We start from the raw sequence: 17,104 nt of genomic DNA, 5'->3' as shown, positions 1-17,104 counted from the left end.
TAGATGCCCCATCCCTGGAAACATTCAAGGTCAGGTTGGACGGGGCTCTGAGCAAGCTGATCTAGTTGAAGATGTCCCTGCCCACGGCAGGGGGGTTGGACCAGATGACCTTTAGATGTCCCTTCCAACCCAAACCATTCTATGATTCTAAAAGTCTGATTATCCAAGTGCATCCTGATCTACTCGTAGCTAAACTTTGGTTCATGCTTCAAGAGTGTATGGAGTCACTGAGCAGAATCATGGGTTTTCCAATAATATTGAGTCCCAGCTTAGAGGAAACCTTTATTTTTCTAAGATAAGCCATCTTGGATTTGTCTGTATCAAAATGTTGCTTGATTGTGCTTAACCTGTATCAAGTTATCTTGGTTGCAGTATCACTGTGGCTGCTGCTTAACGTCCTGTTAAACCTGGAGAAATTTGGAATTTTTGATCATAATTTAGGATAGTGCTTTGACTAACTTCTCCAGAAATGCCCCCATTGGTTGATGACGGATGTCACCAAGAAGAATTGGAATGACCCTTTCTTCTCTTTTGACCCTACATTTCTGCAGTCTGGTAACATACTATGTTTGGGAGCATATTTCTATCTACTCTCCATTTATTGGGCAAGTGAAAGGGTACAAGGTAACGTCATTTGTATATAGGCAAGAAAAATGGTTAAGAAAATCTCAAGAAAAGTTTGTATTCATTTGCTACTAGAGGTAAATCAGATTCTAAGTTGTTCCACACAGCAATTCCATTAGCTTTTCTAATTTGCCATTTAAACACATTGTAGCAATGCAAAACTGCATATTGAAAAGATTCTTAACACGTAACTTGGTAATTAATAGAGTAACATCTTTAGGATACTGAAAATTGCTTCAGGGGAAGCAAAACTTGGAGATCTGGGGAGGTTCCCTTTTCCATGGGGGATACTAAAGGCTTGGTGCACATTTGCTAAACAGCTAAGAATGTAACAAGTTTTCCAAAAATACAGATTTGCGAAACCAACTTTATTTGATCTCTCATTCACATCCTTGCCAGTTTATTTTTAAAAATAACCTTTTCATTAGAATGACACACCATGACATATCTAGCAAGGGAGCTGCAAACCTCTTAAGGAGGAGTTGTACTATACATGCCCAAACAAATGTAAAGTGTAAAGCAGTAAATCGTATAGACTAGGTCTCAGAGACAACCAGTATAACTGAAGTAGTATTTTGACTTTATTTTTAAGTGAGGCTGGGATTGTAATCTAGTTGTGAATCGTGTCTGTTAAAACCCTAGAAGACAGCCAGATGTCATTGGGTGTGAGTCTGTGTCTTTGCACACTACAAAACAGTTTAGCAAAATCCTTGGATGCAGCTGTTTAGAAGGAAAAATCCTTGCCATTTGTTCCATGATGTCGTGGTTTAACCCCAGCCGGCAGCTAAGCCCCACACAGCCACTCGCTCACTCCCCCCTGGTGGGATGGGGGAGAGAATTGGGAGGGTAAAAGTGAGAAAACTCATGGGTTGAGATAAAGACAGTTTAATAAGTAAAGCAAAAGCGCTGCGTGCAAGCAAAGCAAAACAAGGAATTCATTCACTCCTTCCCATCGGCAGGCAGGTGTTCAGCCATCTCCAGGAAAGCAGGGCTCCATCGCGCGTAACGGTTACTTGGGAAGACAAACGCCATCACTCCGAATGTCCCCCCCTTCCTTCTTCCCCCAGCTTTATATGCTGAGCATGACGTCATATGGTGTGGAATATCCCTGTGGTCAGCTGGGGTCGGCTGTCCCGGCTGTGTCCCCTCCCAGCTTCTTGTGCACCCCCAGCCTACTCGCTGGTGGGGTGAGGTGAGAAGCAGAAAAGGCCTTGACTCTGTGTAAGCACTGCTCAGCAGTAACGAAAACATCCTTGTGTTATCAACCCTGTTTCCAGCACAAATCCAAAACATAGCCCCATACCTGCTACTATGAAGAAAATTAACTCTGTCCCAGCCAGAACCAGCACACATGAATTGGACATGATTTTTCTAAGGATTCAGTTTTGTGGAAGAAAGCCCTGAAAACACTTTTCATGTTTTAAGACCTACAAAATAATTGTTCTCAATACTAACGTCCTTATTTTACTTACGTTCTTTCTGCTCACATGACCCTCTGTCTTCTTGAGTTTCTTATCAAACTTTGCAACTTATTTAAACACAGAGACTGAGGAGCATGTCTGAATATTCCTTTCTAGCTTCTGGTGTGTCGGTAAATGGGATCATTGTAGTTGCTGAAAATGTGCACGTGGAATATCATTGTATGCTCACGTACCTATGGGAGTGCATATGTATTTCTGTTCCTGTACTTTAGGCACAAGTTTACAGCTAAGTGTACCCAGATCCAACTAATGTTAGAGGAAATAACCTAGACATGGAAATTAAACTTTCCTTCCCTAAAAGCTGTAGTGGAGGACCTAGTTCACAGCCTACTTGCATGCAGTGCTTGAAAGGTTTCCTTTCAGTCCTTTTTGAGTTATTGGTGAATGGGGGGTGGGGGGAAAGTATTACCTGGCTGGAAGAATGTAGTTTTCCTACTCCTCAGTTATTCAGGTATGGCAAGAGGGAGGTGTATTCTTTGAGGGTTTTTTTTTTTTTCTAAAAACAATCCTTATCTCTGGAATGAGACCAAGCAAAGAAGTTTCAGTACAGAGGATAGTTTAAGGAGAGAAAAAAAAGTTGAAGCATGTAAAATAAAGCTAGGTTGAAGACCCCATATCACTACAACTATGGATTCAGCTGTGAGGAATCTATAATAAAATACTGTTATCAAATTTTTAAGCATTCAAATGGTCTTAAAAATCTCACTAGGAAATAAAAAGGAACCTTTGCTGAGGACTTTTGCTGAAAACCTATGTAATCCTTTCAAATTCTGTAGGGATTTTGAGTCAGAGCTGTGCCAGATAACCGTTTCTCTTAGTTAATAGTAGGTTTGGCAAAATTCTGCATATCCCCATTCAAGAGTTGGGATTTTGACATCAACTTTTCAAAACTGTTTCAAGACAAATATTATTAAACTCGCAAACAAAGCAATTTCAAAAATACACATGCCTTCGTGAATGGCCTCTCTGTGTGTGTGTATATATAGATAGATTGGTTACAGGTATATATGTACCTTTTTTTACAGGTTATCTGCTGGCAACTTCAAGCAAAATTGCATTAATTTCTTAAGCTGAAAATTAACCTATGCACTTTCTATTTAAACATGTACAAATAAACGGAAGAAAATAGGTTTTCATAACTTCTTCTGGAATTCAAGCTATAAACTGAACCAAATGTAGATTAGGAGCAAAAGATGTGAGTTACTACTTCTTTTGGTCTGCTATATTTTAAAGTGCTGTAAGGAACACACTGTCTTGCATTTCTATGCTAATAGGACACGCTAATCACTGGAAAAGGTGATTCTGGTTTTGTTCAGGGTTTATGAATAAAGGGTTATTATTGGAAATGGCTCATTTACTCTGCATGTGCCTGAGACAGAAAGTCTGAGTCCTCTGAAGCTTTTGTAAATACACGTTGCAGAATCTTCCCAGACCGAGATGTTTGCCTGTTTGTAGTTGGCTAATCCAGAAGTGGTTCCCTGATAAGCTTAATGCCCAGTTAATTGCCCCTAGCCTTGACATACAGTTTAATTGCTACTTGGCCAGCATATGTTGCTTGCTCTGTGTAGAATTCTAGCGGATGTAGTGATGCAAACCACGGACTGGTGGAGGGCAAACAAAAATAAATACAGTATTTTATGTTCTTTTAATTCAGGGCCAAGTGGATTTGGATGAAGTGTTTATTTAGTTTGCTGGCTGCTTCAGATGCTGTGGCATATTGATTCCTTTTATTACTAGCAGCCATTTAACCTGACCTCTCTCAGATCCAGTATTTTAAAAGCCATAAATTTTAACTTTACTTATGAGCAAGGACTGAAATGCTGTGAAAGCATTTTTATTAGCAGAGCTTTGCCTTACTCCATGTTCATGTGTCACCCATGGCAACAATATTTAGAGCATCTTAAATTAGAGCGGCTGGTGGGCAGGTTGATGGTGGGGGGGTTAGCAATAAAGAGAGCTCATAAATATCTCAAGCATGTAGGATTCACTGATCAGAGTGTGGGCAGGTGTACAAAAGCAATGCCATTATTAGCAAAAGATATCCTTTTTCCAGGTTATTTTGTTAAAAATCCAGCTTTTTTTTTTCTTAGTCTTAATGTTCACAGATAAGGAAAAGCACACACAAAGGAAGTGTTTTATATAATTTATTTTTTAACTGCAAGTTAAATTGGTGAAATTGAAATGTATTTTTCTTTCCTGCCTTGGCCTGGCTTTTCTTTTAAAATAATCATCTTCCTTGTTGTTGCAATAGCCTAAATTAATCCCAGAATGATGCTTAAAGCAATCTTTACTATGCAGTTTATATGAGTGTTTGTAAGAATGTGTCCAGGCCAAAACTTGATGCATAAAAATGACATACCACTTTTTTAAAAAGAGAATAATTGTGAATAAAATTACTGATATGAGAGAATTTCTTTCTGTATTCACATGTAAAGAACTCAAAAAAAGCTTTGAATTAGCAAAGAAAACAGAAAGCTTAATATGAACTTTTTGCATCCTTTTAATTTGTTACTTCTGATTTAAATTAGTAATTTTTATAAATAGGATTTCAGGCTTCATGACTAAGATTGAGTAATAATTCAGCAGCTTATTTCAAAATAGGCTTAAGGCTTAAGGAAATAGATCATAACCATTAATTTAACATAAGCATTGGCTTGCTTTCTTGTGTTCTGCTGCTGAAGAAGTTTCCTCCTCTGTCCCACAGGTCAAAGGTAATACTCTAGATGTTAGCCTCATACCATTAAAAGTGACTTTGTTTAAATATTAGTGCAGGGACTCTCACTTTGTGTTAAACTTTGGCCTGGGAACAAAAATGTTGGTTTAGTTTGAGAGGTGTAATTTATATCAGTTAATCTCAGAAAGTGTCACATTCCCAATCTTTTAAAACCGGATTGAAATGTTTGACCTTATCAGAGGGTGGCTGTGGAAGTAGCAGTAAAGCAATCGCAGGGCACTGGAATTTTTTTTACTACTACTCAATTCCAGACTGATCAGTTTACAAGGTGCCTGAAATCACTGGGGAATCATATTTTCTAAAAACTGGACTTTTTCCTGTCTGCACTGCTTTTCCTATAGCTGTTTTCCTCTAGCAGGTTGTAACAGCTATATCTAAAATCAATTTGATAAATATCCTTGAGGAGCGAGCTCCTGCTCTGTACAAGGTCAGGTAGCTTAATTTATACTGGGACCTGTTCGAAGGGCAAGTGCTTCAGTTTGCACCAACTAGAGAGAGAACACTAGCCTGCCGGAGGAGTAGGGGTTCAAATGCCTGGGAAAACTTTTCATTGGATACAGAGCTATACTGTGAAGTGGAAGGTTATGTGAGAGGTTAAACTTGTGTAACCAAATAAAGAAAACTAATTATTTCAACAGATAACATCAGACGTTCTTTTGTGCAAAGACAGGCTTGGCTGCATTTTGTCCAACATTCGGCACTAACCTAGCAAATGCATGTGCCCTTTGTCTGAGTGCTTTTGCTTGAACCTCTTTCTTCTTTTGCTCCTAATTCTTAGCTTTAATATTGTTGCACTGTGAAACTTATTAGCATTTTTGAGACATTTAATGCTGCACATATTACTCTTTTTGAAATATTAACACGTTCTTTTGCAGTATTGTTTGTTAGTGATAAGACTATTAGAAAACAGCAACACCAGCATACGTTTCTAAGATGACAGTAGTGCATTTTTGCCTCTTGCTTAATGGCTGCCTTATTCCAAGCCTTTCCTCTTCAGTTGGCTAATTCTCAATGTACCTTCTGGGCTACAAATTGTGAACTGCCATTATTCATAGTTGAAATTGCAGTTTGTGCAAATATGGGCTAAATTGCAATCATTATATGTAGTAAAATAGATTGAAATACCTGTAAATTTGAAGACTGTAGCTGGCTCTTTTAATCAGAGAACTTGTTAAATTCTCCCATGCTTTGATTTCTCTTTCTTAGAATTTTTTTTTTTTCCCTGTCAGGTGTGGGGTTGTTCTGTGTTGGGTATTCCTGCTTCTAATTTGGAATGCTTGGTTTGCGGGATGAAATGAGCAAAACGATACATGTTGTCTTTAATATGTGAGTGCAAGATATGATTTTTCTCTTGCTTTATCAAGCCCTTCATAATCTTTTCTATGCTACCTGTATAAACTAGCGTTGAAGAAAAGGCTACAGCATGATCTAAGGTTATTCTACAAAAAAGTCTTATTAAAGCTCTTCATTTGAAAATCACAAGGTAAATGTTGTAATAACTTTCAAATTCCTCCTTCCTGAATCATTCTCTGCATTGAATCGATTGACGATTGAGGAAGTATCTGAATATAAAAATATAAGTGAGAGGAAAAAATCCTTTGCAGTTATGCATACTGTGAATCCTACCAGAAATAAATGAAACTACATTAAACAAAATGGTTCAGAAAGAATTGAAGATTGATTCATTTAAGTCACCATATGATGTTGCAACCCTGTAGGTAAGAACCATGTCTGTCTACCTGTTCTCTGATGTTTATGGCACATGGAGATTGGTAATAATGACAAATGTTTTATCTTTTGACTTAAGCTTATTAAGAGACACTCAGTCTTCACTTTATATACCAATTTATTTAGAGGTAAATTTCCAAAAGGAGCTAAGGGGACAGTAAAGCAATCAAGTCTCACTGGCTGTCTCTTGCCTTTTGTATCTTTGGACATCTTTCACTTGGGTAACAGATTTGGTTCATTCTCATACGAAAGGTTTTCCTCCAGTAGGGATATATTTTGACTAAGTTTTGCTGAGGGGCCTATTTTACCATCCTGATACCTATATCATTTGATTCTGTATAACAGAAATCCTGCTTTTTTCCTTCCTGAACAAAAGTTAGGGTGTTTCTGAAACCATGCTTGCTATCCTTACTCTGCAGGGGCAATGTAAGGTTAGCAATACGTTAATTTGTGTTTAAAAAAACCAAAAAAATGCCACAAAAAACAAACAAACCAAACACTCACATATGTGATCTGTGAATTGCTTGTATCTTGAAAATCATGGGAACACATATGTATCAAAAGATATTTTAAACATGCCCCAGTTCCTTTAGAGAAGAGAGAACTATAGAGCGAGCGGTTAGATCAATTAGGTTAGGCCTGAGTTCAGTGAGGCCAAGTTGGGCATCATGAATGTTACCCAAGGTGTATGTCCAAAGCAGAACAGGCGCTGGGCTGTAGCTGCTTCCTGAGAAGCTGTTGGCATATCTCACTCTGAGTCCTACCGCAAAAGAAGTCAGCCTTGGTGTTTCATGAACACACAGTTGTTTGCCTACTAAAAGCACTCACGCGCTGTCTCCAGCATCCCAGTACCCACAGGGTAGAAGACTCATTGTTTTCATAACCATTTTCACTTCCCTAAGTAACACATGCACCTCCGTCATGTGCGATGCAGTAGGAACCAGGAATGTGTGTGTTTAGGGCTCTGATAAATACAGAGCCAGACTATTTATAATCTATTACAACTTTGTGTTTGTTCTAGTTTCTCAGTCTCAGTGACACTTTCCCTTCTTTTTTTTCTTCATAACTATGAAGAAAACTATGTCTTTCAAAATGTAAATCGTAAATTAGTCTAGCTCACACAAATATGTTCCTCTAAATATTACCCTTTAGGCATATTCATATAGTTTCAGTTTTCAAGAAGAATCATTATCGAAAAAGTAAAATTAATGATAAATATATAAAATGTTTACTGTTCAGGGTGTCTTAGGAGTTGTATTTCATTTAGAGTGGCAGTGATTCATGGCTTCTCTTCAATTCCACTCTCTCTACATGTGCCTTTGGGGTGGCTTGCATTGCCCACAACGCTGTGTCATTTGTTTCCCTTTGATTTTCATGACTGACATCTTGCTTTTGGCATGTTTCCTTCTCCTGGGCTATAAAAAAAGAAAGGAATGTGCAGACGTGGGAAAAAGAGAAGCCTGGAAATACCTGAAACTAATAATAATAGTAATAAAAGAACAGAAAGCAGGTTTACTTTTACTAGTACATTAAGGAAAAAAAAAATCTGTGCCAGCCATGTTGGCATTGAGCAGAAAATTAAGGTACGTGTAATACCATCTTTCAGTTAAAGGATGATCAATTACAGATATCATCTAGGAACCAGCAACTCTGTTTCAGCCAGCCGTAGGCAGGTATTGATGTCAGTTGTTTTTCTCTCATAAATTCAGTAGAGATGCATAAAGTAATTCACCATTTATAAAAAAAATAAAGTGGATGCTTCATCTGACTTTTTATCACTGTACTACAAGAAGCAGTAAAATGAGGGCTCAAGAATTTAAAATCCATAAAAAGGAACATTTTTACACAGTGAACAATTGAATTTCTCATTGCAAAAATATGTTTTTGTATTCAAAATCTGGGTAGGGCTAGATATGTACACACACACGCACCACGCACCCCCAGAAGTGCCTGTTAATAACTTGTAAAAGAGGGGGGGGGGGGGGTGTGTGTTTATTTGTTGGTGGTGGGTTTTTTTACCCATGAGGAAAAATTCATGTTTTCAGGCTTATGGCAATCCTAAAGGTCTGCAGAAAATGGAGAAGGTACTGGGGAGGACAGGGGAGGGAAATTTCCCCAGTTGGGATCTGGTACTTGTTCGTTACGGAGTCTTCTGCATTTCTCTGTAAAGCATCCAGTAATGGATGCTGGCTGTGAAAGCAAGGGGAGAGGTCTCCCTGCTTAGGGAAGCTCCCCAGCTCCTGTATCTTTAGTTGTGCACTAATATGTGATTGCTGCAGCCTTACAATGAAAGAAAAAAGGAATAAAAGCTGAATTGCAAAAATAGGAAGTTCTCACTGAAAACCCTGGTGAGAACGTCCAAGGATGTAAACTTGACTGAATGTTCTCCTTCTTAATGAGGTTGTGTTGCTACTAGTGTCATCAATAAGAAAAAAATTCAATTATTTTTCACCAGATGCTTCTTCATGGGTGGATTTTCATGGTAATAGTAAGAAACTTCCAACGTTGCCAGTGAAATTTCAGACTAAATTATTACAGTCTTAGAAAGGGGCATCTAAATGCTTAATACTAATCTGTGACTAAAGGTTCTCAGTAAGTTTTTGAAAAAATGAGGACACCTTTTAAATGGTACAACACAGGAAGATCACAGATGAAATTTAACTTTCTTCACCAGTGAGGGAGAAATACAGTTAATCTTTGCCATTTTATGCTGTCCTTTAAGGTAACACATTATTTGATGATATTAGGCAATGAAGTGACCATAAGCCAATCCTATTTCTTCTGAGGACATGAGAAAAAAAATTCAGTTTTCCAGGGTAGTGGTGTTCTGAATTTACTTCGTAACTGAAGAGTGCTCCATTTAGTTTCTTTTTTCCTCTTTTTAGTGGCAAACTGAAAATACTACATGAAAGTCACCGTGAGCGTTCTCTTTAAAATAAAAAAAACCAGGAAGTTATTGCTAGTTATTACTAAAATTAATTCCTCAGGGGGACTTTCATGTTAGGACAAAATAGCAAAATAAAGACTATTTATACAGAAAGAAACATACTTTGCCAATAACTCAGAGTTTCCCATGCAATTGTTTAAGGCAAGTATTGGACAAAGAACCTTTTCTTGGTGACCCTGACTGAACTAGGTAGTATGTGACCAGGTGCCTAAAAACTGCATCACAGTGTGTGCAGGGCAAAGGGCAGCGAGGCTGAGCAGACAGCTTGCTTTTTGGTACATGTAACATTTGAGTGTGTCACTTCAAACCTTAAGCGTTGGCTTGGATTTTCTTCAGAATGGCCTTCATACGTTAGGAGTAGTCTTCCAGTCTGAGCAATTGCTTTAGCTTTATATAAGAATCACTGCCTGAGACTGCCTGAGGTTATTTAATCTGAGACTTTTTTTCCCAGGTAATACAGCTTAGGGCACTAATTTAATGTAGTGCAGCTTGTACTGGGATGTGTATATAAACACCTTTGCGCTGGCTTTTGACACAGCTATTTCAGGTAGCTGCAGCAGCCTGGAAATCAGCATTGGCTGCAAAACCTCCCTGAGCCATGGGCACCAGCTGATCCCCGCGCCCTGCGGTCTGTGGCCGTGCAGAGCCGTGGCCCTTCACAGTGACTGCACTGCCCGCTTCTGCAGGTGGGGCTGCGCCCATTGCTTCCTTGCAGGTCCTGTAGTCACCTTTAAACCATCCTTCAGTGGATACCGCTCCTCAGAGGCTCTGCAGGCAGTGCACTGGGTGCCTGCTGCCCACAGAGCTGGGAGCCGCAGCCCCTGGCGTGCCTTCGCCCACCTCCACCCAGGCAGCTGTCAGCTTAGGCCTGGCTGAGAGCTCCGCTTTCCCTGGGCCACTGCAGCCTGCTGCGCCCTGCCAGATTTACCGCTGTGCCCTATCTTCTGCGAAAGCAACCCATCAAAGCTGTTTTCTGACTGAAAAACAAGAAAGCTTTTTCTCTACTGATCAGAGTGGCTTTCACTTTGAGGCCTTTTACAATGATTATGCTTCCCTTGTTTTTGCTCCTTCTCAGCCAGAGATAGGCACCACAGTGCCTCTTACTAACGCACAAGTTATTAGTGATTTTAAGCACCTTTATGTTGTATGCAAGTCATTGCTCTAACTCCATTTTAGCACTTGCTAATTTGGCAATAATGGTAGTCTCCAGAATGGCAGTTAGTGAACAAAAGAAGGTTGCACTGTGTGACCCAGTAACCAGGCTTCCCTTAAATTTGTTTGTCTCCACACCCCCACCCCCACCTTATTTTCCGCTACCTATCAGTCTGCAGGTAATGGAAGTGTAAATCACTTTATGTAGACACTACTGATGAGTCTCTATCTGGTGCCAATTCTTAGCTTTTTTCCTTTCAAGAATTCACTGATTGCACTGTTTTAGTTCAGAAATACCTGCGCTCTAGGGTTGCTAAAATCACAGCATATAGTACTAACATATCTGTCTTTTCTGTGATCCCTGAATTACATGACAGTATATGGACATGTATGTGAAGGTCTTCTGTTCTTACGTTCTCCTGTTGCTTGCATTAGTATCACTTAAAAGTTGAAAACGACAGCATTTGTCTTCTCAAAGACAGAAGGCATATTGCAAGGCAAAGTCTCTTCCTCAGTGTCTGTATGCCACATTTACTGTTCTGCCACATAAAAACTTAAGTAGATGCTACAAACGCTTTTAAATTAAGCTGTGAATTTCTTTATTGATTGGTATGCATGTATTCGTTGAATTTTTTCTTTACCTATTCTATTATCATTATATTAATACTAATTAACACTAATGCTGCCACAAAATACAGCCTTTCTAAGGTCAGATAGTCAAGCATTCAAAGAGAGGAAGGGTTTGGGAGACTTGGGAAGGTATTTGCTCCTTTTTATACGAAGTGCTTTCTTAGGCCTATAAACAAAGAAAGAGGCAGCAACATCATTTATGTTAAGCTGTACTTCACTGGAAATATTTGTTTCTTGAAAAACCTGCTGTGTATGTTGATACCATAGCACCAGTCCCAGCTTGAAGAAAAAGGTTGGATAAGACTGTGAGAGAGCTAATAATATCTTCTTACAGGAGAAACGTGTTTGAAAATATCAACCATTCACGCAACCTGACTCACTCTAAAAAACAAAACTCTTGTTGTGTAGCAGTGTTTGTTTTTGTGAGTCTACGGATAATGTTCTCCTTGAGACTGTTAGCAGTGTCCAGTTGGATGTCGCTGTCAAAGGGGGAAGAAGCAACCCCATCCTTATCACTGGTGCAGGTTTAAAGTGACACAGAGTGAACCAGCTATTGCCCATCACTGTTGTCAGGTCTGTAAATTAATGTGCTATTCCCTCCTAGTCTGAACAGGGATATCTACTGAACTAGGTTTAACTTGATGTTATTTTTAGAACAAATTACATCGATTGCATACTATTTCGAAGGCCCCAAGTAATAAAGTACACAATTAAATGTAGCTGTCTGACTAGTTTCGTTTCTCTGTGTGGTTTTAGGTATAAAAACTTAAGTATTTGTTTTCCAGACTCTTCTGGCAAAGATTTCGGTCCTACTCTGGGATTGAAGAAGTCCAGTTCTCTTGAGAGTCTTCAGACTGCTGTGGCTGAAGTTAGAAAGAACGAACTCCCTTTTCACAGACCCAGGCCTCACGTTGTCCGTGGTCGGGGGTGTAATGAGAGTTTCCGAGCTGCCATTGACAAGTCTTACGATGGACCTGAAGATGGAGAAGAGGGTATGTTGCTAATGGCACTTATTGAGGGAGCCACCTTCACTTAGCATTGCTGAGGGGCCAACTCAATAAAGCACATAAGCAAGTGATTTAGTCCAATTGAAGTTGATCACATTTTAAAAGCTGCTCATGTCTTCCACTGACAAAGAGCTGTCTTTGCAGTACCCCATCCAACTTTGACTGTGTTTAGTGTAAAGTCTTTTGCTGATCTCCGTCAGGGCGGGGGTGCGTTGGAGGATTTAGAACTCAATCCTTAAATAATTATATTTTTCAACTTCAAGAAGCAGCTGCCTTCTTCAGATTACATTAAAATTTATCTTGCTTGTTTTACAGAGCTGTCTACAATTCTGCCTTCTCCAACCAGGAAATTTGTTTCCTGTTATAGACAAGGCAGAGTGTATTGATAGCACCCTGCTGCTCATTCTGTCACCATGGGCTTAGAGACCCCAGTGTCGAAATATGTCTCCTTTAGCATGAAGCATAAAACTGTGCTTGGATCCTGAGCCCCCCAAACAGAAACAACACAGCTCTTCTCCAACCAGACAGAACAGTTTATGTATTTCTTGTTCAGCCATTAAAATAGAAAGATTCCAGGGAATGAATGAAATAGTTTTGTTACGTAGGTTGGTTATGTCAGTCGCCAGAATCTCTTGTTGAAGTAAGCTCTCAGTGTTTGCACCCCAGCATGTCAGTTTTCTCGAGTTGATGGAGGTTAACAAGCTAGATTTCAAATAGAATAGTGTTTTACCATGTCAGGATTTTTGTATCAGGAATAATAACTAGAAAACAAGTCAATAAAATAACTCTATATTTAATTTACAATAGAAATCTGCTTGAATTCACTAGATATGTTTAGTCTGCTTTTTAAATTATTAAATTAAATGAGTAAGTGTTGTGAGTCATTTGAGCACTTTGTAGACACTCATGCTGTATTTCATGTGTTTGCATTTTGGTGGCCCCTAGCCATCCTCACTGCTTCTTTTTCATTCTGTGCAGATGGTTTCTCTGATAAGAGCTCTCATTCTGGTCAAGAAGCTCAGAACATGGAATCTGCCCCTCCAGGGAACCCTGAAATAGAAGATGCAGAAACCAAAGCAAAAAAAGACAAAAAAAACAGAGAGAAAGAGAAGAAAAAGGAAAAGGGCAAATCTAAAATCAAAGAGAAGAAAAGGAAGGAAGAAAATGAAGATCCAGAAAAGAAAAAGAAGAAAGGCTTTGGTGTCATGTTGAGGTACGGCATTTTAGAAAGCAAAACAGCCACCCATTCCCATTATAACATAGGAAACAACTGGTACTTTCATAAAGTAGTGGAAAAATTATTTCACTTGGACTCAAAATAATGTTTATGTTATTTAAAAAGAAAGCAGTTTATACATTTACACCAAACTTGTAGCTGAGGCAGAAGACATTTGGCAGACAAAATGTCTTTTTGTGCCTTTGAAATTCATTCCCATATGTCAGAAAAGATTCAAGGTTTCAGGCTAAAAACAAGCCTGTGTCAGTGGGGGAGGCTTTGTGGGGAATATTTCTGTGTAATACATGACCCACTCCCACGCTCAGACCTTTGCCTTCTCTTCCCTTGCTTATCTGCTTCCTTTACAGGCTTTGGGGAGAGCAGGATTGCCTGTGTTACTGTAAACAGTCTAGTAACATTTGCAGTTGCTGAAAACCACTAGCTATGATAAAATCTTTGCTTCACAGCTTCAGCCATTGCCTGCAGTGGTCAAAAGCTCACTGTCCTCCCTGCCCAGCATGCAAGCGTTTGGATTTCTTCTGTGGTTATTGGTTGGTTTTGCATCTCTGGAATCATCAGAGATTAGACAAAGTTCTTCAGGCTATTTCCTTGCTATTGCTGGAGCTTTTGGTGCTGTAGGCACTCTGGGTGCTTTCACCCCTGCCTCTGGTACCTGTTTACTCTATTGAGGATTAAAGTGTTTCCATTTAAGTAGATGGTTGCAATTAATATAGAGTATGTGAATGAAATTTAATGATCACCTGGAGGAGGTGATCATGTGGTTACTTGTGGCACTGAACACTTAATGTTAGCTTTAGGAGACTATTGGTGTTTCTTAGCATGCTGTATTGCAGACAAGCCAGATATATACAAAAGCCACAATCATTGCTTAGGCAAAGATGCATTTAACTAGAAATCTAAGAAATTCAGCTGCAAGATCATTCACTTACAATTATATTCATTAGGACAGTGATATATGAACTCACATTGCAGCTTTCTGTTGGTATGTCCTCTGGAGTCAAATGGCTTGTGTTATATTGACATGGAAGGTTTTAGCTGACTTTCTTACATGTATCATCAATAGGAATCCTCAAAATTGTCCTATCAACTTTTGAACACTGTAGAGATATTATCAAAAATATACAGGCATGCTTATGTGCCAAATTTGCATGATTTCAGCAGTTGTTAGTGTTTGTAAGAGGAAGGTGCATTGGGTATACCAGTCTGCATTCAAATGCGGCTCTTTAGGAACGCTGAGGAGGCACCTACTCATACCTGTGCATCGCACGTTCATTTGTGTTCATACTGTTTAAAGAAATAGGGCTTAACATGGAACAGTAGTCAAAACACTGAATAATTAGGAGGGTGACTTCAAAAACGCTTTTCTGTATCTTAAGCTTTATGTCTATTTTCATTCTTCTTTTTAACTCTTTGGCGTGAATAGGGCTGTTGGAAGAGGAGGGGAGTGACACAGAGGTCTGACAAAATCATAAGTGTTCTGTTTCATGTATCACTGGCAGATTCGAAGTTTGAAGTGCAAAGTCTTACTTACGGGGGTGTGATGCCTGAGCCAGAAAGAACATGGGATGACATCAGAATCCAAAACAAGTGACTGTAGTTGACAAAAAACTCTCATAATGATCAATATGCAAAGCTGGGAACAATAGGTTACCATTCGTAGTGATTCCCTTTTTCAGAATATATTTCACATTTCGGTTGTACACAAGCTTTATACATCTGTTCTTTTCATAAGCTTGCTTTTTATTTAGATTGATAGTCTTCCCAGCAGACAGTAATTGTTAATAATATTTATTTATCTGTATGGCAGCACAGAATGGGAATTTCTATCCCACACCATTGAAAATCTCTACAAAGCCACAAAGATGGAAGCAACAGGTTATAATGAACAGAGGAGTTGTCTGTAAGAGCTAACAGTTCAGCTGGGAGGTTTTTAGAGGTTCCGTGTCCTCTTCAGTGTTTCTTCCTAGAATTTATAAAATTGTTCTTGAAAAGAAATTACTTCCTGAGAAGGTGTGAGTCCTAGGGAATCCCAGCCATGATAAAAGTGAAAGAAGGGTGATGACCTGTAGAGATTGAACAAGAGCAAACAGTGTGAGTTTACAAAAGAATTGGGGACCATATGTCCTGCTCAAGTGAGCAAAACCAGGCTGGTATTTTTTCAGGGAGAAACTGCTGTGGATGACATGAAAAATAAAAACAATTAATCTGAATGTTTTTAAAAGAAATAATAGGAAACTAATGGGGGAACTTAGAAGGGGTCAAATACTGACTAAATACTAGATTCAAGAGGTAGTTTTCAAACTGGAGTTTTGCACTGATGTGAAGAGTGAGGAGTGGGTGTCAGGAGGGCTAGGGAGGAAGAGACTGCAGTAGGAAGGTTTGATCAAGTATTTTAGCAGCATGGATGGAAAGAAACAGCCAGATTTTTTTATGACATTGTGGAGATGAAACTGGCGTGTTTTATTGGTAGAACATCTGTGGAAGGAAAGAGAGAAGCTGAAGACGACAAAGTTGTGAGCTTCTGCAGCAGGTCAGGTGACTGCTAATTCTTGGTAGCTTAAGAGAGAAGTATTTAGAAACAGATGAGCTCAGTTTTTTACATGCTGAGTTTAAATTGGAAGGGGAACCTGCTATCAGAGGTATTAGAAATGTAAACACTATGAGGGAGCAGAAAGCTGGATGGAGAAGGAAATCTGTAGTGTACCTTTTGTAGGTATGGTGGTAGCTGTACTGTGATCCCCCATGTGGGAGACCACCAAAATGAGGAACGAGGAACAGAGGGCCTCTGCTAGACTGACAGGAGAGAAAGACCCAAGAGAAAAGAAGTTAAGAAAGCAACTGGCAGGAGTGGGAAGAGGATATATCTGCCTGGGACCAGGCGTTGCCATGAATCTTTTAAACTAGTCCAGTGACTGCAGCCGTGTAACTAATTGATCCTACCGAGAGCTGGAACCCCACACTGATACGTTCATACTGTTTGTAATTTGTGGGCTGCTTTGTTCAGAGCTATTTCAGCTGTGCCTGCATAGTTCTGCTGTGCTGTGTAGATGCATCCAAACAGGAAAACAGACTTGCTGAACCCATGTCAAGATTCGGTTGAGATAAGTAGATGATCATCTGTGGTGAAAGCTCCAGGACCAGAAGAACAATGAAAATATTTCTGAGATCTTGCCAGAAAGCTCAGTGCTAATAAAGACACATGCACTTTCTGGCAAATGACTAGGGGTCAGGTGTAAAGGACAAAGGAAAGTAGAATTTGAGGCTGAAGCAGCTGCTGGAAGTGCCACACTTGTCTATGGTGGGGCTTTTGTGCTATACTTGCTGGGTCATATATACAGCTATAACAAGTTTTATCTTGATAGTACGTCCATGTGAATTGGCTTGTTTCTGCCTTATAATCAATAACAAAGCATTTCAAGATATTAAAACCAAAGCCAAGTATTTATCTGTAGTACAAGAAGCGTTGAGCTTTAGTCTTTTGCATCTGAAATTTTTGAACATATTGGAATTGCTACTGCATTGGTTTTTTACTTTTTTTTTTTTTAATTTAACAACAGAAAATAG

At 39.2% G+C, this 17,104-nt stretch overlaps 1 protein-coding gene across 1 annotated transcript in view; it reads left to right on the top strand.

Annotated features, from left to right (window-relative positions):
• PARD3B (par-3 family cell polarity regulator beta) overlaps positions 1 to 17,104 on the top strand; it is a 417,133-nt gene that overhangs the window by 255,682 nt on the left and 144,347 nt on the right. The window contains exons 18-19 of the mRNA XM_019474674.1: positions 12,082 to 12,288; positions 13,282 to 13,516. Coding sequence (XP_019330219.1) covers positions 12,082 to 12,288; positions 13,282 to 13,516 — 442 coding nt within the window. The remainder of the gene's footprint in view (positions 1 to 12,081; positions 12,289 to 13,281; positions 13,517 to 17,104) is intronic.

The sequence above is a fragment of the Aptenodytes forsteri genome, unplaced genomic scaffold (genome assembly GCF_000699145.1).
Source record: "Aptenodytes forsteri isolate BGI_AS27 unplaced genomic scaffold, ASM69914v1 Scaffold442, whole genome shotgun sequence".
Taxonomy (NCBI): Eukaryota; Metazoa; Chordata; class Aves; order Sphenisciformes; family Spheniscidae; genus Aptenodytes; species Aptenodytes forsteri.
This window is presented reverse-complemented; position numbering and strand designations above follow the sequence as displayed.